The sequence below is a fragment of the Chelon labrosus genome (assembly GCF_963514085.1).
Source record: "Chelon labrosus genome assembly, chromosome: 13".
In the NCBI taxonomy this organism is placed as follows: domain Eukaryota; kingdom Metazoa; phylum Chordata; class Actinopteri; order Mugiliformes; family Mugilidae; genus Chelon; species Chelon labrosus.
In genome coordinates, this window is record NC_140346.1 from 7,493,024 (window position 1) to 7,517,589 (window position 24,566).

Here is a 24,566-nt window from a genome sequence, read left to right on the forward strand (position 1 = left end):
ATTGGTCAGCAAATTACAGTCAGGGTGTAGCATAGCTGTGTTTCTGACTTGAAGCTGTAAAATGATCAATTTGGCAAAATAATACAGTGACGTATTTATTTAAACACACTGAAAGGGGAGAAAAAGAGACAATATGATACAATCCCAGAGCAGCCCTGCAGTAATTTTAGCTTATAGACCGACATAATACAGCAGTTTGTCAGAAAACTACCACTATTTCTAAATATCACATACATCAGTTACTGGCCGGTGGCTTTTGACGGATCACAGCGTACGAATACTTCACTTCAGTGATCAGAGTTGGGCACCTTTGACTTCCTGTCTTCCTTTGCTGTCTAAGAAAGCTCTCATAGCCCGAAGAGTGCACACTCAGCGTGTTTGTGTTGATTTTCTTTTTTTCTTTTTTTTCGGGCTGTTTTTTGCTGAATCGTAGAAGAACGATGGAGGTTTGTGCTTCTCTGTGTATGTGTGTGTCCTACAGCACAGTACAGTACAGAAAAGTTTCCTCTGAATGAAATGGGATGTAAATTTGACCAGTGTGCAGAATGAGAATGTAGGCTGGTTCCCAGTGTTTGCTGAGCCAGCGTTTGACCTACATCAAACATCCAAAAGCAGAATAAGTGAGAAAGCATCACTATGCTGGTCAACGCCTACGCACAAGCACACATCAAAGGCAAAAAAGACTAAAGAAATCCAGTGGATAGAACTGTTTGTTCCCCCTAAATTACCACTTCAAATGTAGCTCAGTTTATTATTTATTCTGATTAACACGAGCAGATAACAGTTTGAAAAAAGGAATCAAAAGCAACATAAGGTATCCTTTGCCTGTTACTGCAGTTCTTTTTACAAATATAACAGAAAGTCATTCAATTCAAGTATTAACTCTGACATAACATACTATGCTCAGATAATCTTTTACATCTAAACCCATTTTGTGATGCAGTAAAATGAACAGGACAAACATAATCTTTGCTTTAATCAGAAATCCTTACGTACATCCACACACAGAATGACATAATACATCATATGAATTCTCATATGACTTATGTTTGTAACCGTAACTTCAAAATGTCATCCACAGTCTCAGTACGCTATTCATCATGAGCGCTTATTTACTCAAAACAGAAAATGGGCAATGTCTTTTTTGAAAGAACAAATGTGGATCCAATCCCTCCTCGGGATTAACTAGAAAAAATGAAACAAAAGACGACCGTGCTGATCTATAAAAGTCAGCTAAAGAAGGACGATTTTTTTAAATGAGATTAAAATGGCTTTTTGAAGGGAATCAATAGATGTTACTTCTTGTCCGAGGAACAACATGCATCACCTGACTGGTCGTATGTCACGCTAGAGTCAGCTGAGAGCAGCTGTCCGCAGGGCGATCACAAACCTTTGTGACACCGGGGGGGGAAAAAAGTTCAGGTCGAATGGAAGTGTGTGAGAGACAGCTGGTGAAGTGTAGCCAATGAGTTCTCAGTTCTTTTAAATGGTGCGTTTGAAGAGACTGAATGTTTTTTGTAAGGAACATGAGGAAAGAAAAGACCTACTGCTTTCTGACAGATGGGACACTAACTTTTTACACAATTTTTTTCCCAACATTACCAATCTAATCTCACAAAAAAAAACATTTGCTAAAAAACAAAGTCAAGTCATTCTTGAATGAAATGGTTATGCCTAATAAAGTTTACTTATGGAGTCACTGCAAGCCTTTTCCAAGTTCCTCTCTCTGTGTTGGGTTAAACAATGTGGTAGTGTGTAACTTTTTTTTCCTCCCTTATGGCAGTGACATTAACTCCCACATACTGTTAGTCGGGTTTGCGTGCCTATAAATAATGCCTACAGGTGAACCCGCCCCCATCTTCACACCCCCAGCAGTGCTCAGTTGGAGCCCTCCTGGCCAGAGGGAGAAGCTGTTGTGTTGGAATGAATGTAATGTACTCATCTGATCCAGAAATGTTGCCCATTTTTCACCATAGAAGAGTAGTTTTAGCAAAACATTGTTTTTATAAGATGGTTCTGCTCCAAATATTTTACAAACACCAGCCTGTTCTTGGCGCCTCCGCATCTACCCTCAGTACCTTCTGGTCTTTCGCTGCTCTCTAATGCGGAACATCCTCAACAATGGTAGTCCATGCTTGTTCTCACTGTTGATCACTTTCTTTTTTAGACTGTAATCCATCCTCTGAATGCTGAGTTTCTTTTATTCGGAACATTGGAAACTATTTTTGAACGTTTCCTAGGCTTATTATTCACATGTGCTGTTACTCCGTCTCTGACGCCATGTTTGCTCCCCTCTTAGTTCTGGCGAAGCACTCATTGCTAGTTGGTTTAAAACTCACTGCTACTGGTGTGCCAGCAGGAACGCTACCACGGACACAGATTTAAAACTCTGGTATGCTGTGAAAGAGACTTACCTAAGGCTGATTAGCTCATTAAACATGGTTTGGCGGGGCCTTGAATGTAACATGTTCATTTAACGTAACAGCCTTGCACTCACCTGAGCCTCACCCCATCACCTACATTGAACTTTCATTCATCTAACTCCCTCTGTATTGACCTCAGGCAGTCAGCTGTTCTGTATTTTATACAGTGCCTACATGTTTTTTAAAAAACAAAAATGAAACTATTTATTGTTAAAGTGAAAACAGATTTATACAGTAGTAAAGTAGATTACTTAAAAACACGTAAAATAAGTGACTGCATAAGTATTCACCCCTTCAGGAGATGCAACTTTGGGAACAATTTTACTCCATTTATTCCTGTCAGGTTGCACATTAATCAGCCTTGTAAGTCCGGACAAAAATTTACAACCACTTTGAGACATTCACTGTTGTCTTTAAACCATGTCTCTGTGGATTTTGCTGTCTGCTTTGGGTCTTCTTGCAGAAAAAGAATTTTTCTGCCAAGTTGCTTTTCTCTTGCAGACAGATTGTCCCCATATTTCACTGCTTCCCTTCTACCCTCTACCTTCACATGCTGTCCGCGGCCTGCTGCTGCTGAGAAGCATCCCCACAGCACGATGCTGCCACTTTCACGCTTCACGGTGGGAGTCGTTCACTCGTGGCAACGTACAGTGTTTGGTGTCCACCGAACATGGAGTCTAGTTTGATGGCCTAAAAGCTCAATTTTGGTCAGACAAATAAAAAAATGTCTTCCAGTTGACTCTTGAGTCTCCCACACGCCTTTAGGTGGACTCTAGCGTAAATTTAATTTCTCTTTGTCACACTCCCATAAAACTTTGACTGGTGTCTCTCCCATCAGCTTTTAATTCCTTCAGAGTAGTCACAGGTGTCTTGGTAGCCTCCCTCACTGGTGTGTCTTTCTACTAGAGCCACTTTAAACACATTCACTGCACTCTGGTGATCCCCAATTAACTAACTGTGAGATTACTAACACCAGTGGGCTGAACCTGAGTTGTATTTGCTCAGTCACTTTAAAAGGAGTGAATCCTTATGTAACAGGGTCATACATAAACATCTTGTTATAATTAAACAAAATCTGTTCTGCTAACAATGTGTTTCTATACCTGGCTGTCAAAACATTAGAAGGCGCTGCGTAAGTGTCACTTTAGGTTCAGAGCCCCCTCCTCAGTGACTTCTTCTTCTGTGGTACCGCTAGAGTAACTTTTGCTAGCTTTAAAGTCACTGTGTGTTATCTTACTTTCCTCCTGTCTCCTTATATTTGTTTTATCCACATAAGACCAGGAGCGGGCAGCTGAATTACATAGTGGTTTTTCTTGTTGTTTAAATTCGCCAGTTGCCAGAATAAATGAATATCACCTCAGAGAGCTAGCGGTGTGTCACGGCATCATTTGTTGAACACAACACAGAAGACCACCGGTTACACTTGTGCAGTCGCTTATTTTACATTACATATTTTAAACTGAGTGACATTACTTTGTATAAATCAGTTTCACTTTGACAGTGAAGAGTTGCCTTTTTGTTTGTACTGTAATTTTAATCACTTAATCTATTCCCACCAAGGCAGTGAATACTGTAGTTGCCTGTTGAAGAAAACATACTTACTGTATGCCTATATATTGTCTTTGATATGCCTGAAAATCTTGAAAAAAAAAAAAAAAAAGTTTATAAAACAATGACAACTTTAAAGCTGCAGCCTTGATATTCCTGGTTTTTGGTCTTACTTCCCCTCAACAGTCCATGTTTGGGCGGTTTAAAATGTGGGCGGTCTATGGGCTGTTTAAAATGTTTCAAACATTTTAAACATTGCGTATTGTCCTATTTTTGTTCCTTTAAAAGTGTCTTTACGTTATGCTGCTCATATATGTCTTAAATTGCCCCCCGGGGTAGAATATTTCCCTCACAAATCTGAAACAAAAAGCAATGATTCTTAAATTAAGCCTGTTTATAGTATCAAAAGTGGTGCAGGACTTTGCTCGACCACAGGCGCAGTCATACTTTTTAGCCTCACTCTTTGCTTTCCTCTGATAATACACATGAGTGGCACTGAGTCGAACGAGGGTTCACGTTGAAGGTGAGCCACACAGGGACTCAACCAGACGATAAATCATTACTGGCCCTTATTGCTGGAGCACTGTACTGACCAAATCACCTGCAGGAGAGCTGCTGCTCCCAGGTGGCTCAGCTAGTGTTGGCGGGCTCGAAATCACTGTCTTCGTTTGGAGAGCTGCTGTGGTGAGGGCGGGGAAGAAGCAGCGAGAGATACAGAGAAGTAGAGATCAAAGCAGGCAGCATTAATGGGAAAAGAAATAAAGAAAAGAACAATGGAGAGTGAGACAATTTAGAGAAAGCGCAATCTCTGCCTCCGAGCCAATTACTAAGTAAAGGGCCTCAGAGAAGGTTAGCTCAGGCTAAATGCTAGTTCCAGGAATAGTCCTCTGGTATTATCTGTTGGCTGTGGCTGACCGACTGAGGAGCTTAGACTGTTGCGTTAACAACAGGTAAGGTCTCTCACCTGAAGTCATGTAGTGCTACTTCTCAACAACACAACACCCTAGCCCAGTAGGGGAGAAAACTTTAAGATGTACTTTAGTAGCAGTTTTATGGGAAATCCAAATCAGCATCTGTTGTGGCTTTGTTTTAAGATTTAATATAAGCTCTGAAATTGTACATATTACTATGTATTTACCTATTGCTGTCATCCAAATCACTGAAAAGCACTTTATCTTGGGAGTGCTTCAGTTTTTGCAACCGTTTATTTGCCAACTCTCACCTCCATATCAGCTATACCTGTATACCAGAGTGACGATTTACTGCTTCCTTTGAAAGCTTTTGGCAGAACTAAGCTGTCGTCAGCCAGTTAAAAGGGGGCTCACTTGAGGGTTGCTCACTTCCCTTTTAACTAACAGAGCACCTTGCCAATCATGTCATCTTACTGGCAGATCAGTATGTTTGCCAGAATGTCAGATTTACGTGCAGACGCAGTGACAGGATTGCCAAACATGCACGTCTGCCAAGGAGTGGAGTTACTACACACAGAGAGGGTATGAAGGCTGTGAGGTGGCTGCTGACAGGGAGAGTGTCTGTTACTTTGGGAAGATGCAGGTCTGCTTGTTCAGCTGTCATTTGAAACAACATACAAGGCAACATGTGCTGGCAATTTTCAAAACAGAGCTCTTTATTTTCGCTGTGCGTGCGCATGTGAGTTACGTTATAGATCAGAGCTGCATATTTGTGATTAGTGCACTCTGCTGAAGTTGGTACTTTTTTTTTTTGGGGGGGGGGGGGGGGGGTTCGTTTGTGTCGAGGGCTGCATGTGCGGAGCCATCTGTTTGCTGCTTTAGCAGTAGTCTTCCAGTGCCCGGGCTTATCTGTGCACGAGGGCAGTGGCCTACTTTAACCTTCTGCTCACTCGGTACACACAGCCCAGCACACTAGTTTGGTTGATCACCCGTCAGCTTGTTCGCAGCAACTTCCCCCCCGTTTCATCTGCATCAGCAATCGCTTTGGGGACCTTTTCACTTGCTGCTGCTTTCAAAAGAATATTTAGTTCCTTTTCTGGGAACAGTCACAACTTCTCTTGATATATTAATGCAGAAGATTTTGACAGCAAATTGAGATACTGAAAATAGGTAATAGGATAATCTGACCCACAGTCGTTTGCTGAAACCTTTCAGACATTCTGTTAGACCATATCATAGAGGTGTATAGCATTCATTAAGTTAAATAAGCACTCAAAACATTTTCATCACATGTTTTCATGGAAGTATCTACTATCTGCTTTCTTCCTGCAGATCTTCATAAACCAATGGAGGATAATGTAAAGATTTCTTAAACTACGAATGTGACAAACTCGCCATTCAGGATTGTGAGCTGTGTGCTGCTTGCTTGATGAATGTGTTTGTAGTAGTTGTACATTAGGAACACAGTAAGTCGTGCTTGTCAGACTAAGTACAGTTTAGAAAAGAGTATTAAGCTATGTAGGCTAGTCAGCGGGCCCTGTTTGGGAGTCTGCTGTTGTTGCTAATAGGTCAGCTGGGATGGGTGGGGCAGGGGATGAGAGGGGGATGAGCAAGAGATTTTTAAGGCTGTTTCATTGGACGAGGGTTTGTGGGACAGGCCTGAGGAAGAGAGACGAACTGAGGAAAGGAAATGAAAGGAGAGGAAAGAAAGGGAAAGGATCAACTGGGTAGAGTCATGTGAGCAAAACCTTAGGAAGACATTACAAAGACCTATCATCTTATCCATCAAATCACACAACATATGAGTGGGAAGTTTTAAGGTACCCAAAGCTGACATCAATGAACTCCTGGCAACAAAGGCCAGCTGGAGAGCCAAAAGGTGAAACCGGAGGCGCTAGCGTTAGCTTGGAAGCTAAGAAGCTACACTCCATCATAGAGAGCTGGCCTCTCCTGGATCACACTGATCAGTTGGCTACAGTTCATTCATTCTAGAGGATCATGTTGAGACAGCCGATATTTTCCAGAGTCCAACCTGCTCTTACTGTATTGCCTTTTGTTTTTCAGATCCTGGGATTATTATAAAATATGCACAACATTTGAACTTGGGTAATGCATGCAAGAGAGGCATAGAGTTGTTTCAGTTTTTTAGTTTTTGCTGTTCTGTTGTGAGCATGGGCTTGTGTGTTCTGTACACAGAGGAGAGAACCAATATTTGCTTCTTTGTAAAATATGAATGTGAACTTTTAGGAATGTGTCTCTGTGGACCCTGGTTATAAACAAGCCTGTCCTAAAGGTTCTGTTTGCTTTCTCTGAAGTGTAACATCATCTTTCAGCAGAAAGCAAGAAAGCAGGTGATAGGTTTATTGTTTTGGTGCGACTTAGCTTAACATAAAGACAGGAAAGAGAATTACTTGGTCCACCCAACCAACGTCAACCTGCCAACATTCCTGAAGCCCACTTAATGACACTTTCACTGTCAAGTTTTGTGCAAACCAGAACTTTTGCTTTATAACCACCTGAGTATTGTCACGTGACAGACCTAAAGTAGCTTTTTTCCAGTTTTCACTCTAAGATAAGCCAGGCTATCTCCAGGTGGTAGCGTCGTAGACAAATATGAGTGATACTGATCTATTTAAAAAGTCTGTTGGATTAAAAAGAAGTTTAATCAAAGCTTACAAAGTGTAGTCAAAGCAGTATACAGTAATGAAATACCCTTTGTGAGTTTGCATGTGACTAAATTTATCTGCCTCTGCATTGCTCTGAGCGCAACGCTTGATGAGTTGCCATTGAGCAGATGGGTTCAAAATTATACCACCTGAGTTTCACATGAATGTCTTTGTTTGCTCGGCGGTTGCTCCGGTGCCTCACGGGCAGTGGCAACAACGTAGGGTCCACTACTGCGCGAATGCGACTCATAACGAAGCCTCTGGGGTCTTTTTTTTTGCAAAAGAACAGGACACAGAGCATCTCTTTGTGTGGGCACAGGTGTCAGAGCACATGAATCCATGTGTAGATGTGTTCATGATTGCGTTTAATTTATGGTTTTGCTCTTTTACTTGTCCTTGCGCTGGAATCACTTCTACTGCGGAGGTTACAAAGCAACCGCAACTGCTGTTCGAGTCGGAAGAGGAAAACTGAAAGGATGCAGATTAAACATGAAATGTGATCAGAGCCGCCAACTGTCACGCCTGAAGCAGGAGATACATGATTTTACGCTCGATCTCTCACGTCTTCCTTGTACTCTTACTAGACCTATTAAGACATCTTATGCTCAGCGAAAATGCCATACGGTGGCTATGATGCATCAAACTGACCGGCTTGTGCTTTTCAAAGTTTTTCTTTCTTGTCTAAATGAATGTGGTATGTTGTAGAAATTTGATTTAATTATGTGGTGACTGAGCAAAAAAAAACCCAAGGTCAAAGTTGAAGCATAAAGACATTCACTGCTGCTTGCAAAGAGGAAGGATCTTGGTTCAGAGTCTGAAAAGGATGATTTATTTCACTTCTACGTATGCATCAATGTGTGTCCTGTTGTCTATCTTTAGTCACGTCTTTGCACCATCATCAATCATCTCACTTAAGCAAGTGAGTGTGAGTGTGCGTAGGTGTGTGTGTATGTGTGTGTGTCCGTCGCTCTGTGTGTGACCGAGCCCGCCCAGTGATGCTGTGCCAGAGGCTCATCACATCACAGCATCAGGGGCATCTGTTTGAAACTGAAATAAAAGTAAAGCCTATGAATAAAAGAGCCACATGAATAAAAACGCAGGATGCAAATGACTTGCCAAGCAGGGATTGTCTGTGTGTGTGTGTGTGTGTGTGTGTGTGTGTGTGTGTTTGAGAGAGTGAGCGAGTGAGTGAGAGAATGGAAATGTAGTATTCACCCCGCATTTGTTCTCCACCCCATCATGGCTCCACCTTAGCCCGACTGAATGAGTGAGCACACACACAGCCTGCTCTCTGAGGTGTATGGTTTTTTCATGCATTAATCAACAGCAGCTTTGACACTTGGATCCCGAATGAGAGGAAACAGAGCTGTTTTAACAGAGCCACGCTGCCGGTTCTCTGCTTCACTCCACGAGCACTGCTAGCGCCGCCTCGGGTGACTTTATCAATTAGGCCTCTCTGGAAAACAGCAGCATCCTCCCAGCTTTCTCCTGTCCTCCCCTATTTCACTCCTCCTCTTTTCTTTCTTTCTCCTGATTTATTCCTTCTCCCTGTACCTCCCTTCCTGAAGCCTGCCCCTCCCTTCTTTCCCGTGGTGCATTATTCTCATGTGTGTTTCTCATCCTCCACTTTTTCTATTACTGCTCAAACGACCTGCCCACCTGTCACACCATTTTGTTCCCATCCTCATCTTCACTCATCTTCTTCACCCCCACCCACCCAAACACGCACACACTATCTCTTCATCCTTTCTTTACTCAGAAGATGGAGGGAAGTCTTCCTTCCCTTGTCTCAAGCCCATGATTAACTGTCAACCACTCGAGGTCCTTTAAATGAAAATGAAATCATAAATTAACAGAATGGCAGGGGAAAAAAAACTGTGAAACTATTTTAGGTAGCTCTCATATTTTCTTGTTTGAAAATGTATGTTTGATGTTTTACTACCGACAAAACACAACTGAATATACTGTCTGTAGCAGGAACACACAGAGTAATTTACCTGAACATTTTATAAATTGTCTTCATGCTTCAGTCATATCATCTTGAACGCATTCCCAGGAAACTCTTGCACGTGAATGTGTGAAGCTCACAGATATTCTGATAAATTGCCAAATGTCTAAATTTTGCAAACTGAGTCATAGGTGATGTGTTAGTTTTGCTGTATAACTTCTGTAATCACGTTTGTTTCTAGCCAGAGACCAGTTAAAAATGTTGTTTTATTTTCCAAGTAAGATGTAAAACATAGACTTCAGATCAGATCAGATATTAGTTTCTGCTATTTTCTGCCAAGGAGGCTGGTCTGCGTCCTGCTGAGCCATGCCTCGGGGCAGCTCAAGGCTAGAAATGAGAGGAAGCAACAAGATGTTTGTCGACAGACAAATGGAAAGGCTGGCATTAGTGAGATGGACACCTCATTTACATCACATTCATGAATATTAGCCTGGAAACAGAATGCTGCAGAACTCTATGATTCACTCAGCCATAGAATAAGAGCAAACATAGTAGTATAGTCAGTGTATCAAAACCTCGGTTTTCACTTTATTGTTGTGTGATGCTGTCAGAAGAATGTAAATTAGCCCACGCAGTCACAGTGGCGCCTTTTAAGTTGCAGTGTCATTACATCGTTTGTACTGTATGCGTTATTTTTATGTGGGTGGCCATGTTTGACGACGACTGGCTCACCATTCATCCCTTACATATCAAAGCCTTTAGCAGGATGTATTCTGGAAGAGTGACTGACTACCAGACATCCATGAGTGGAGCTTTGGCAGAAGTGTGCGCAATAATGAGGCAATGCCAAGCAATGCTGAGGCCCCATCCCTGTCTCTTAGATGTGTCCCTAAAGGGCCACCAGTGGCATACAGTGCACTGATGAGTTTGTGTGTGGTATGTTGTGGAGGGCAATGGTACACAGTGCACAAAGTACGTAGGTGTGCATACGTTGGCTGGCATTTGTGTGCGTCCATGTGTGTGCTCGTTTGGGATTTTAAGTGTGTCTGAGTGTGAGTTGTTCTTTGGTCGTGGGAGCTTACAGGCTCTGTGCGCAGAGGTTCCCTAATCCAGTGTTTTGAAATGAGCCCTCCAGCTGTTGTGGGCTTGAGAGACTGCTGCCTTGGAGGAGGCTTAGAGATGATAAGATGCTCCTTCTATCTTCATTCCTCTAGGACCTTTCCATCTTTCTTTTTTCCTTCCGTCCTTCCTTTCTTTCCTTTACTCATTCCCCGAAATCTCGACATTTAATACCTACGTGACCAAGGTCGTAACCCTTTGTGGACTTCCTCCTTGGTGCTGTTAATCCTCCAATAAGAACATACAGTAGATTGATTCTGTGCAGGAAGTGAACACTGAGGACAAAGGAAGATCAGATTAGAGTAGAGAACTAAGTATAAGCATTTGTGATTTATTGTATTTATAGCGTCAGATTGAAGATGTGCTGCCTAGCATGCATTGTTATTGTTTAAGCAACTGGGTTACAGGGAAGAATCATATGGTTTCAGATGTTACACATTGCCAGCGGATTATAATGCCTCTAAGTGAAATTTCTTATATCATTTATAGGAAGACTTTTCATGAGTACGTCTCTTATAAAACCGTAACTGAGAGGAGCAGTTTGAGAGCTGCCTATCTCCCCTAGCCCAGCAGCGAGCCTGCGGGTCCTGTGGTGTCTGCCAGCAGAAGAAAAGCGTAGGAAGTCCAGCAGGCTTCGGACAGACAGCCAGGGAGCAACAGGCAGTCTGTCGGCTAGAATATCAGCGATATTCAAAACTCACATTTGACACAAATGAGGATTAAGGCCTGGAATTGTAAATGGATGATAAAAATAACGTATATCTGTGATCTGGAAATAATACAAATCAATTAGGATATATTTATTGTGCAGTCTGGTCATTTACTTGCACTTGACTTCAAGCTTGACTCCACTCTTGATTACCAAACCACACAAATGACAATCTAGTGGTTCTTGATATTGACTTATGGCAAGATCATCATCTTACATTATCACTAACAAGGACGATTTGCAGGACATGATCAATTATCTGTAATCATATCAGTGCGTCATCCTCCTCACCATGTTCAGATAAGATCACTTCCCATTGGGGTTTTTGGACATGGATGCATGCCTGCGGGGGAGATCTAACTTGATTTAGGCTGTAATGTCTTTAGCTGGTCTAGAAATAGGATGCGGCATGCACATATTTGTCTCTGTGAGTCTGTTGTGGCTGACAGCCGAGTCCAGATGAGGAAGGCAGCTCCTTGGTTCCTTAGTTTGATAGGATGAGCCTTTGTTGCACGAGAAAACAAGCTGTGGTTATTTAGTGATCTGCATGACTACAGGAGGCAGCAAATAGAAGCTGAAATCACCACTAATATCCCCACTTGTCATGTTCACTCAGCGCGTATTGATAGAAACCGTGTACCGATAAAAGAAGCAAGTTGTGTTCGGAAATGAATAAATTTAATAACTCGAGAGACATCCGATCATGTTTCCCCTTTTAACTCTTACATATTTGATGTGATCCTGCACAGTGTGGTCTACATGTTTGTTTAGTCGCTGAGCGCATCCACGGAGAAGCCCGCCTCTTCCGATATCATGTTTGTTTAGATGTAAAGATGGAAAGGCAGTGGAAAAAAAGGATGCGCTGGGAGATTTTATTTTTATTTATTTCATTCTTTTTACATTCTTAAATAATGCACATGTACGTACAGATGGCTGGAGGTTTTGCTCTGCATTCCTTGAACTCTGTCTTCTGTTTCTATCCCTCACTGGCTAAGTGCAAGCTTCCAGTACTGGTTATATAGTACAGGCGATCAAATAGCCTGCAGGAAGACTTTGAAGATATCTCTTTTCTCACCATGGCTTATAGGAAAGATCATTCAGAATGCATCTGCTGGGAGTTTCTACATTTAGACCTCCTCTCTGCTCTGCTCTCTGCTCTCTCGCTTTATTTATTTACACCTTGAACTGTAGGTGTGTGTTTCTTCGGCGAATCAAGACCTCTGATCACTGTCTCTCCCTTTCTTCCTCCAGTCTGCGTGCGGGCGCTGGATGTGACGGTGTCCCAGAGCAGCATCCAGGTGGCCCGTGGCCAAGCAGCCATCCTCCCCTGCTCCTTCACCACCAGCGCCGCCCTCAACAACCTCAACATCATCTGGATGGTGATACCGCTGTCCAATGCTAACCAGCCGGAGCAGGTATGAATCACTGTGCATCCACTCACTAGCCGTGTTCCCATAGCTAGAAAAATGGAAGAAAGTTCCTCAGATATGCAAGAAGGTTTTCATGCTTACTCAAAGAGGGTTTACCTGGATTCTTTTGAATTTGTTTTGTTTTTTCTACGAAGTCCAATGGGAGAATATGATGTAATGTTGCCAGACTAACATAACTTTATGTTGCAATTTATACTAAGATGGTGACGGATGTTCGGCTCACAATGTATCTGTGTATAGTTACTGTTGAGGGTCAGAATTGAATTCTAATGTTGGCTGCTGGTGTATAGCTTGAACGACAAATAAAATGTCCAATCTGAAGCTCAGGTGTTCCAGCTTTTACAGAAGAAAAGGCCTCTCCCGTGTGTATGACAGCCATCTTCCCACTTCTTTGTCTTCTTTATTTTTATCTCAAGTCAGTGTGAAACATGATCAATAGCAGCTGACACAAAAGACTAATTACAGCTTTTCCAATTGAAAAAAAAAAGTTTCTCCTACTTTCATCTTCTTCACCTTCAAGGTTTTGTTTTGTTTTGGGTTTGGACTTCTACTTCTTACTCATTTTGTTACAGCCCCTCTAGTCGATGGCAAAAAACCTAATTAGTTTTCTTTCTCTTTTTTTTTAGTCTATTCAAAAATTCACTTGCTTGCAAATTGGCTTGAGAATTATATGGGAACACGGCTAATGAAAGTTCCTGAGCTTTTACAGCAAGAGTCTGAATTAAGGAAGGCTTGAAATCTGGACCTAGCAGACAGAATAGTGCAAACTAATTAGATTTCCGGGGCCTTATTTACTCTGGTTCTATCATTTGCTGTGATTTATGTGATTGCATTCTGTAGATGTTTGCGTGGTACACTGGCACATTTTCTTCAGTGCACTGTTTTGGGTAGAGACATTTATGCTGCTGAAATGTTTCTAACTTATTTTCTACTGCAATACTACTATAAACGCATCCTGTGGATGGCCTCTCTACACCAACCTTACAGTCCAAGCAGGTACACAAAACTCCATCAGTTTTGAGGTGTGCTCAGATACAGCGCAAAGAGAATTTCAGGTGTCCAAGGTAGAAGGTGGATCGGCACAATCATCCAAATTTAGGAATTCGCTTGAGTTGTAAATGTTACAACTTGAAGAATTTGTGTGGTGCAAACACAGAGCCAGACAGGAGCCAGCCTCCAGAACAACTCTCGCTCATGATGATGATGATCTTAATACATCTCAGTGCTCCACTTCTAGCTTATGTTCTGTGAAGATATACACGCACTGCAAAGGTTAAAGAGTCAAATTTAAACAGACACAGATATGCAACACTTCTCTTTTCGGTGCATCTGAACGCACCTTTATGATATTAGTTATGTACGTTGTAGAGCTTACCATAGAGTAATATAGATGTAGTAGTAAGCTTACAGGTGTGTTTACAGTCTACATAAGGTTGTCACTTTCCAAGCTGTTTATGCTGCAGGACAGCACTGTCATGTGGCTCTTTTCTATCTTCAAAACAACTTATCAACTGCATAGCCAAGAGCATCTTGAAGTTCTTTTTTTTTTTTTTACTGCTGTGACTTTGTTTGGAAACAGCAGAGGCAGTTTAATTTGCGCACATAAATTGCATGATTCAGACTCAAGTTATGTCCTATTGTTGTTAATTTTGTTTCCCTGGCGTCCCTCTTGATGGCCTTCAACTCTTTTTTTTTTTTTTTTTCTCACCTCCCCTCCCTCTTCCCATCTCTCTCTGTCTCTCTCACTCTTCCTCCCCCCTCGCGGGACTTCTGTGATTCCATTTGAGTTGTTTAACATGCAGCTGCAGGCCGTACAAGCTCACCTGCCTCCCTTCACTTTGAGCCACAGCGCTGGTCGGCCGTCCAAATAATACAATCATCTTCTGCACTAATTAACTCACGCCCACGACAGGCTCTATATCGCAGCTGTTCTCACCACATACACAGACTCACACATACACCAGCACACACAAATACACACACACACACACACACAAAAACTGGCATTGCAATGACTGCTGGTCCAAATGCAGTCTAGATCCACATGTATACATGCAGGGCTTATATGCAGTATATTTACTGACTTCACACATGAATGCAGACTGCACAATAAAAGTGTGAACACCGACATGCATCCATCCATCCACGCATCCAGACATGCACATGTAGTGGAGTAATTCTTGCATGTGCACACCTGTGGGTAAAGGCTTATACTATCGTCTTCACACACTCACTAAAAACAACAGTGAACGTACAGATGCTTTCTCATGCATCAGCCCATGTGACTTGTTAGGCAATTAATGATATGAGCTGAAATATTTAAAAGGCTGTTTTCTCAAGCTGCACTTTCACACTGTATTGCATCACACATACATGAAGTCCATGCATACCTTACAGCATCGGGTGCAACCATGATACACACGCAAGCATTTAACTCTACTTTACATTGTCACAAATGGCACTCGCAAATGTACAGTCATGCATGTGGAGTCGGACACAATCTGCGTGAACTACCGTTCTGCCATTGGGTTGTATAACTGAATTTGGAGACTTGTTTAAAACATGTGCGTTGAATAAAGTGCTGTCGCTGTGTGGGGCGACAGAACAAGCGCAAGGTCATTTTAGAGTGAGAGTGTGTCATAAATGATTACAGTTGATGCTAAAAGCCATTAAGAATTACTCAACAGACCTCTGTTCACTTGCACAACCGACACTGCCACTTTAGTTCAGATAGATCTGTAGTAAATGATGCAGTGTCAGAAGGCAGAAAATTGTCAACTTCTACGATAGTGCTAACATAGCTATTTGTTTTTCTCCACGGTAATCCCGCTTTATGTTTCCTTGATGCTCTCATTGACATGTCTGAGGCTTCACCCTCTGCTTTACAGCCTTAAGTCTACACGGTTGACTCCACATGATGGGGTGTGGAACTTAATGAGTCAAGTATGAGCTTCATATATTATATTTATGAGGAAGTGTGACAGCCTGGTGCTTCTGGCATCTGTTAAGATGCTCTGAAGTAATTAGGGTAAAGGAGAGAATTTCAGTTAAAAAAAAAAACAGGGGTGACCTTTATCGTTCCTTTTGATTACATTATAATGCTTTCTTTTTAAATCTGTAATAAATGTTTTTTTTCATTGCTGCAATGGAGCATATGATGTGGGGAAAAAAGGTTTTTTAAAAAGTTTGGAAATCCACTTAATGCTACATAATTAGAAAGACAGACCAACCAAGTTACAATTAACTGGAGGACAATATTTTTCTGAAAAATGTTTGAAAAAAAACAACCAAAACACCTAGAGTGAATACATGACCCCAAAAAATTAATGTTAATTGGTGGCTGTTGGTTAACTCCTTCAGTATCAAATTAAAATTGGTTGTTGTAGTGTTGCATTTACAGTTTGTTTCTGCTGCTCTTGAGTTATTCAAAGTTTAATGAAGCAGTAGCAGTAGCTCTGCTTTTATTCTTTGCTTTACAAATGGATCAAAAGATGATAATGCTCATGTCAACAGTAGTTGGTCTTGGGATGATTAAAAGTAGTCCGATACTGACACTATCATCCGATACTGATTAACTTATTTTAAATTATCTTAATGAAATGGCTTGATGAGAGGGATCTATCACAAACTGGCCAGCGTATTACCACAAAAGTCATCAATGCAAAAAACAAACAAACAAAACAAATGGACCTAACACCAACAATATGTTGTGGAAGACAGCGACATCAGGGCCAGCTTTCATTGCCAGGTGAGGTGTATTAGTTGACGACTGCTCGTGTCAGCCAGTAGTCGTCCAGCACAGAACACAGTGGGAGGTGTGTCACACCATCCAGTTTGTTCGGCTTTATTTTAACCGTTTCAGTTTTATTAAATGAGTTGCCCATCTGCCTGCCGGTTGTGGTTTCATATTCAGCATACAAATGAGGCTGCATGTCATCTTATCATCTACATGAACAAGAAATCTTCCCAAAATGTCTGACTTGTCCTGTTAAGCACCTGGAGTTGTACTTGGAGTTTTCCAAGCATAATTCCAATTTAAATGTTGCCAGGAAGGCTATTCATACATGGGAAACTTGTTCTGTTCAATTTGGGCTTATTCATATTCCACCAATAACAATCACAACCGTCTTTGACGCTTTATAAAACCCAGAACCCGAATCCCCCATAGCAAGCACTAAGAATACAGTGGACATGAATGAATGATGTAATAATGACTATGTAATAATCCTGGTTACAGCGCCTTCTAAACAGTTTGTAATAAAATGGAGCTATAAAGGGTCATGCTTTATAAAAGGGCATTTTTATAAAGTGATTTTTATGAAGCTGCCACTACTGCAGTAAAGAAGATCAATATAAAAAGCAGTGCTCCAAGTATAACACTCAACCTTGAATCTCCAGTTGTCTGAACTTCAGCTGAAGTGACAAGCTGAGCTTCAGATTACAACATGTTGGCATATAGCTCAGAGGAGCGTACCTGTGTGTTTGGGTGTGTGTCCACGTTCGCTCGCTGTTTTCTGTGTGGATGTAATCCGCCCATCAGGCTGTTGTTGTGATCAAGAGATGTGACCTCCTTCCTCTGGGCCACTAGGTGTGAGATAATCCAGATAAACACACACAACTAGACAATGGTTTTATCTTTCCGAGCCGTTGTTTATCCTCTTTAAACTGTTTGCTGGATATTGGTGTTATTTGTGCTCTAATAAAAGCTCCAGACTCACTTTACGCTCCCACCATCTGAGAACCTAATACCCCAAACGATTTTGTAGTAGCAATCATGGAGGTAGTTATATGTCAATAGTTTCTACCCAGCACACTCTGTAGAGCTTGGCAGTATACTATATTATCAGCCTTGTTTGAATTAACCATTCAGTTTGGATACATAACTTATTTTCTGTGGTAGTTGAAGAGATAAAAGTAGTTTTATCGTCCCAGAACTGATGAAAACTTTTTGTTGTGTTGTTTTCTAAATTAATGTTGAATCTGGAACAGCTGTTTTAATAGATTCCTGTCAAGGGAATGATTTATTTATTTATTCATTTTTAATTGGTAAAAAACAGTACTGTTTCATTTAAATGAACCTTCGGTGAAACTGGGGTCATAGAGAAATGATGTTAATCTGTAATTGAAAGCATCTGTCATAGTATTTTAGAACATCACGTTGATCCATATCTGAACCCAAAGGGTGGCTCACATAGATGTTGCATTCATTTGCCCTCATAATATCTCCTTGTTTTGCTGGAGACGTCAAAGAAAACGAACAAGGGCCCACTTCAGGCGAAAGTGCGGTTTGTCCGTCTGCAACCCCTCCCTGTGGAAAGAATGAGAGGACGTTATACTATGCATCCCAAGACTCATAGACTCCACTTCAACACGCTCTCTCATATACAATAATCTGATATGTTCTATTGATCAGTACAGAGGAACTCTTTTTTTATTTGGTTTCCTACCTCCAGGAACATTGTTATGCAGAGTCAGCGGCAGCACATTGTCATTTCCACGAGTAGGGTTTCAAGGTTTCAAGTGTCTTCCTTAAGAGCCGTTCAGCAAAGAAAATCCTTCGTTTTGTAAGGACTGGACCTTCTGTTGAAGAGCTCAGATCTCTTTTTCATCCTGATTGCTCTAAATCCAGATCACTCACACCCTTGGCGACAGTGCACTATCTAAACTTAAGACGTTTAAGGTCAAATGTGTTTACTGTGTGGTTACTATTGTATGATTTGAATTTTGAAGGCTGTATAGGGCTTAGATGCTAAGCCTCATACAGGAATTATCCCTCCTCAAAGAACTCAGAGATCACACATTGCATTTGCATCATTGCATCACTTCTTTTAGGTTTCTTTAGCACAGCAATACACATTCTGATTAGCTTTAACCAGACTGTATTACCTCCTTAAGAACTGGGCTCGATCGTCTCCATCAGTGCATTATGGTTTGATTACCCTCTCTGTGGTTTCTTGTTACAACTTCCTTCTATTTTTCTCTAAATATTTTTACCACCTATAGCTATAGCCCCTATTTAATCCTCAGCCATCACAAGAAATTGAAATTTCCTGAAGTTTCTTATTCCTCGTGCATTCATACAAAATGTATTTTATTGGTTTGCTTCTGTAGTTTTTTACTGTATCAGGAGCACAATGGAGTGTCCCTGGACGTCCCTGTAAATGTACTGACATATACAAAAGTGAGAGTTTGCAGCGTCCTTGAATGCAGCACAGAAAGAAAAAACTATAAGCACAACAACTGACTGAGCATTGTAGTGAACCCTTTTGGAAGATGGCTGTCAGTTATATGTGCATGTGCTGGAGCATGTAGTTCATGGGATAAATAAGGTAAACCCAGCAGTATGAAGAGACATATTAGTGAAATGGATCCGGTCCCATATTGTTCGGAACATGTCTCAGAGGATAGAAAGAGATAACAGTGGCAGCTTACAGTCAGTAAATTGAAGGGAGCTGGAGGGGTTTAGAGATTTATTCAGGCTTTATTGCGGCAATGGCAGTATCCCTCCTGTCTGGGCCAAGGGAGTCCTTATGGGGTCAGTCAGAAGTAGGATATGATCACGAAACTGGTACAGTGACAGAGAATACGTGAAGGTTTACTGAGAGCATCCAGTTGTGAGCGTGGATAGTGGTTCAAGAGAGGATTCGGGGTATTGTACAACGTGTGCGGATTCTTGTACTGTATCTGTGTGTAGGGTTTTAGGAGAGAACGCGCGTAACAGAGGTTGCGCCAACAGCGGGGCGTCCAGCTAGTCCAGCTAGAGTTCTTAGGGCCGTCCGCCATCTGAGTGCCAGCCATGACCTCTTTTCTGTCCGCGCATAGCCACAAATCCAACCAGGTCACGCGAGGGGATGAGGTGATTTATACGTACTCGTACAGAAGACATAGATGGATGAGCGCAGCACAGGCACAGAAGTCTAGAAATCTGAAGTCTAGAAGTCTGGAGGCGATACACTTGTGCACATGAATATAATTAATAAAAACGTGTTAAAGTCTTGATTTATTCCTCCATGCTGATTTTGCCAAATACCCACAGGAACTCAAATAAACACAATTGCAGAGATGGCTCTCAGACACAACACAGGTTAGTGCCTGCTTTAATCCTCAGCTCATTCATGGAGACACACATCGGAATGTTGCCTGTGTGACCGATTGATTGGATCACTTTCACCGAGCATGCAGATTATTTTGTCAGGTCATCAGGAGTGTAATGCCAGGTCATGCACCGGTGTCGTCTGCTAGGGAGGGAGACGGACAGAAACCTGTAAAAAAAAAAAAAAAAAAAAAAAAATCTAAAAGGCCGTGCAGTTATTAGACTCAGGAGCAGTTACTGTGTCAGAACGTTCACACACACAACTTGCAGACACACAACTCCAAGCTGAAACACACCCGCAGAAGAGATGCAGTTGCAGACTCTCATCACAGCTGAGGAGCTGCCTATTCATCTGCACATAAGAGGACAAAGCGAGCGTGCTGCACTCAGGAAATTGCAGCCACGCAATTTACAATCGTTAAGCAGGGGCGGAGGACACAGCCACATGTACACTCGTGCACTTTCATCAAAACTATCCCCCTCGTGCATACACACACATACACACACATACACGCATCCGCACAAGAACACACTGGTGCTGGTTGTTTCCCTGCCTGGGTCTTTGAACAGTTCAATGAGGACTCTTTTCAGCAGTGAATAGCCCCTCTCATTCCCCTCCATGCTTTGCGCGTACGTGTGTGTGCGGTGCACCCGTGTCTATGAGTGCAAGACTTGTGTGCGCATACCATGCATTCGTGCGTGTCCTTCATCTTTTGTGTGAGCCCAGCTGAGGGGTGAGGGCTGTTTTGCATGTGGCTTGGCCTCACAAACGAGCTGTTCAACCCAAGTTTGAAGCCCGGAGGGAAGCTTTTAAACAAGCTGATCCTTCACTGCTCTTTAATTTGGACCCGACAGAAGATTACCTCAACCTGAAGGTGTGAATTTTCTTGGCTCAATTGTGTTGTCACTGACATTATCCTCAAAGGTCACTGATGTAATGAGAAGGGGCTGGGTTTTGTGTTAATTTCTCGCTGGATTCGATCCTTGTTCATACGACCTCCTGTGTTCCTAGCCATGGATTCATCAGATTGTGGTTTATATGTTTCCAACTTAAAATGTTTTCAATTATGCATATGATTTAGTGAATGCTTTTATCTGTAGAGCTTCATAGTACCATGAAAGCATACTTTTAGTATGTACTCCTTCGCCCTGAATCTACCCAAGATAGAAAGGACCACTTACAAATAAAAGGTTTTTTAGTTTGTCTGTCTGTTTGTTTGTTTCTTCTTGGGAAAGAGAAGTCAGCTCAGTCTATTACATATTCTGTCCACTCTCTATTTTCAGCTTTTTGGTAGAAATAGGTCTCCCTCTAGTGAGAGAGATGTGTAACAGGGCACTAAAGGACATGTCCAAGAAACATGCATCTGAACGTCACTGGCCCTGATGTCTGGTGTATTGTCTGCTACATTTCCTTGGACAGCAGGAGTTAAAAAAAAACGTATTTTGATGAACTAAAATGACTGAGTTTTTTTATTTCTCTTTCCTCTTTTCCTGCCGCTTTGTCACCAATGTCTCTCACTCTCATTCATTTTTCTCCCATTCATATCTCTGTCCTTTTTTAAATCCCCCACCGTTTCTGTCTCTCATCCATTCCCTTATCCATTGCTATCCTGAACCAGGTGATAATTTACCAGGGTGGCCAGGTGTTCAGCCTCGCCAACCACCTCAATGGTCGTGTGGGCTTTGCGGCCACCATGCCAAGCACAAGTGCCTCCATCTACATCAACAACACTCAGCTGTCCGACACCGGGACCTACCAGTGCCTGGTCAACAACCTCCCAGACAGAGGGGGACGCAACATCGGCGTGATTGGGCTCACAGTGTTGGGTAACTAGTCGCACATCATACCAGAATATTTTCTTATATTCTTTTTTTTTTTCTTTTTCCGTAGTAGATGCCACATGAATTTGCCTGATTGCTCAAAATAAAACTTAAGTGTCGGTAATGGTGAATGAGAGATGGTAATTATGCTATGTTAGGGTTCCCTAAAGTCTCAAATCAACATATAAGCACTGCTTTTTTAATTTTTTTTTAATCTAATTTCCTCTGCAATTGGGAAAACATTTGATTTGCTCTGTAAAGTGGTTAACGCAACACCACCCACTCTCTCCATCTGCCAGTGCCCCCTTCGGTGCCAGCATGTCGAATCCAGGGCACGCTGGATGTAGGCAGTGACATCATGCTGATCTGCAGTTCAGAGGAAGGTATACCAACCCCGTCCTACTCCTGGGAGAAGCGCGACGCGCTGCCCAAGCTGCCACACAACGCCATGCAAGGTATTACAAACAAGCTGGCCGTCGGAGTCCCCTTTTGCCCCACCTTTGCTGGTAAATCTCACACACATAGTGTGTCTCAGAATCCCTACTCTGCCATCACTGTCACCTGTCATGTGCCAGGCCCAAAGGTTCCCCTCCACTGATCCTGCTGAGGGGTGATAATGGATGGATGGTGATTCAAACTAGTGAATTTGTGAATGACTTTGTGTGTGTGTGTGTGTGTGTGTGTCAGCAATGTGATTTTGCCTTAGTGGTGTTTTTATGGTTTTCCGTCCTCCCTCATGTTGAATACCAACCAACAATTGGTTTTCAGCATCAGGGAGTACTAGTGTAGTGTGGACTCTCCTTTCTTTTCCAATTGTGCCAACTGCAAAGAGTAATAATCTTCATCACCAGTCATTTTCTCTCTCTGTACACTACTGGTCAGTAAAAGCCTATGCAGATGTCACATCAAATTCAGGCTACCATGGCGATAAAGCTAATATTTTTTCTTATGCGACTATAGAGACAAGTGGTCTTTGTACTTGCAAAGAAAGAAATGTAAATGTGTAGTAAGTGAATCATAATTGTAAATTCAGCTACAAAGGCAGATCATGTTTTGTTGATTACATGTCAATTATCAGCATTTGTGAGAAGCTAATTTGCATGTTTGGCAATCGGCCCTTTGAAATGCTAACATCTGAAAGAGCTTCAAAGAGCAAAATTGGATTTCACCAAAGCTGGAGTGGCACTGCTCTAAAAGGCCAAACGCAAATGACAACAACAACAAAACAACCTGTCACAAAATAAAGCTAAGTAACACAAGATATAACAGCAATGCCCTACTGGTTACATTGGTATGATCTGCATGCACGGGATGCAGTCTAAAGTTTGATTCCCCCTTTTACTTGTAGTTACAGCACAGTTCACAGCATTTGTTCATCTAATTAAATGTATAAATGATATACTGCATATACAGTTCATTTCTGCATAAAAATGACTTAAAACATCAGCAGCAACAACAACAACAGTCCTGACAGTAGACAAAGAGAACCCAATCAAACAAATGCAATTGGAATATTATGCCCTTGTATTTGTTTATTCAAGAAAATGAATCATTTGTACATATTGATGAGATGCAAAAGTCAGTGAACCCTTGTTTTCAGTGTCTGGTGTGACACCTTTGTGCAGCACTAACTGCAACTAAACATCTCCCGTACCTTCTGATCAGTCGTCTACAGCAGCTTGGAAGGATTCAGCCCATTCCCTAGCCCAGAACAGTTTCAGTTCTGAGATGGTGGTGGGTTTTCTCACATGAACTGTTTGTTTCATGTCTTTCCACAACATTTCTTTTGGTTTAAAATCACTTGGCCATTCCAAAACATTCATTTTGTTCTTCTTTAACCATTATGTTATGGAATGACTTGTGTGTTTGGGCTCTTTGTCTTGCTGCATGACCCAGTTTCAGCTCATGGACAGCGAACTGTTTTAGATTTTGCTGTTATAATGTGAAATGCATTATAACAGCAATGATGACAATGGTGACAAGCTGTACTGGTCCAGATGCAGCAAAACTGGCCCGAACAATGACGTTACTCCCCCATGTTTCACGGGATGAGAGGATGAGTTTCAGATGCTGCAATGCAATGTCTTTCAGTCAACTCTCATTTAAACCAAACAATTCCACTTTGCTCTCATCTGTCCAAAGAACATTTCCCAATAGTATTCTGGCTTGTCCACATGATTCTGCAGATGGGCAGAAATGTTCTTTTTGGATAGCAGTGTTGTTCAGTGTTCTCTTGATGGTGGATTCATGAACATTGACATTAGTCAATGTGAGAAAGGCCTTTAGCTGCTTAGAAGTTACCATGTGACATTTGTGACCTCTCAGACTATCATGTGTCTTGCTTCTGGAGTGTTCTTTGTTGGTCTACCACTCCTGTGGAGGGTAACAGTCGTCTTAAATCTCCTCCATTCGTTCATAGTCTTTCTGACTGTGGATTTATGGATTCCAACCTCTTTAGAGATGGTTCTGTAACCTTTTTCAGTCTGATGCCACTGAAGTACACCTAGAAACACTTCTGAACAGATGGACTCTAATTTGGCCTTGAAATTAACTTGTAATTCTAGATGTGCTCTATTTTTGCCCCTTAGAGATATGAAATATTGTCTCATTTTCCTGAATAAAAAAACACAAAAAAAACTATTGATGTGCATATTTTGTATAGTTTTTAAATATTTATTTCACTGCTGTTCGCATTTGATTCAAACTGAAACAGGATTATGGAACCGCCAGTGTCACTCGTAACTGTGTGTGTGTTTAGTTGCACACAGACAGCTGTGACATCTGTCATGTCACTGCAGAGAGAACAGGCAAAGATCTGGCTGTCTAGCTTTCACTGCAACTGAAATATGGGGAAATGCTAAGGCCATATAAATGCATCCAGTAGTGTACAGCTCTGTG

The 24,566-nt window shown here is 41.8% G+C and overlaps 1 protein-coding gene across 1 annotated transcript in view; it reads left to right on the forward strand.

Annotated features, from left to right (window-relative positions):
• Positions 1–24,566, forward strand: part of igsf11 (immunoglobulin superfamily member 11) — a gene marked incomplete at its 5' end in the record, with an annotated part of 76,517 nt that overhangs the window by 47,181 nt on the left and 4,770 nt on the right. Inside the window, 3 exons of the mRNA XM_084558148.1 lie at positions 12,576–12,739; positions 21,467–21,674; positions 21,968–22,123. Of these exons, the coding sequence (XP_084414274.1) occupies positions 12,576–12,739; positions 21,467–21,674; positions 21,968–22,123 (528 nt within the window). The remainder of the gene's footprint in view (positions 1–12,575; positions 12,740–21,466; positions 21,675–21,967; positions 22,124–24,566) is intronic.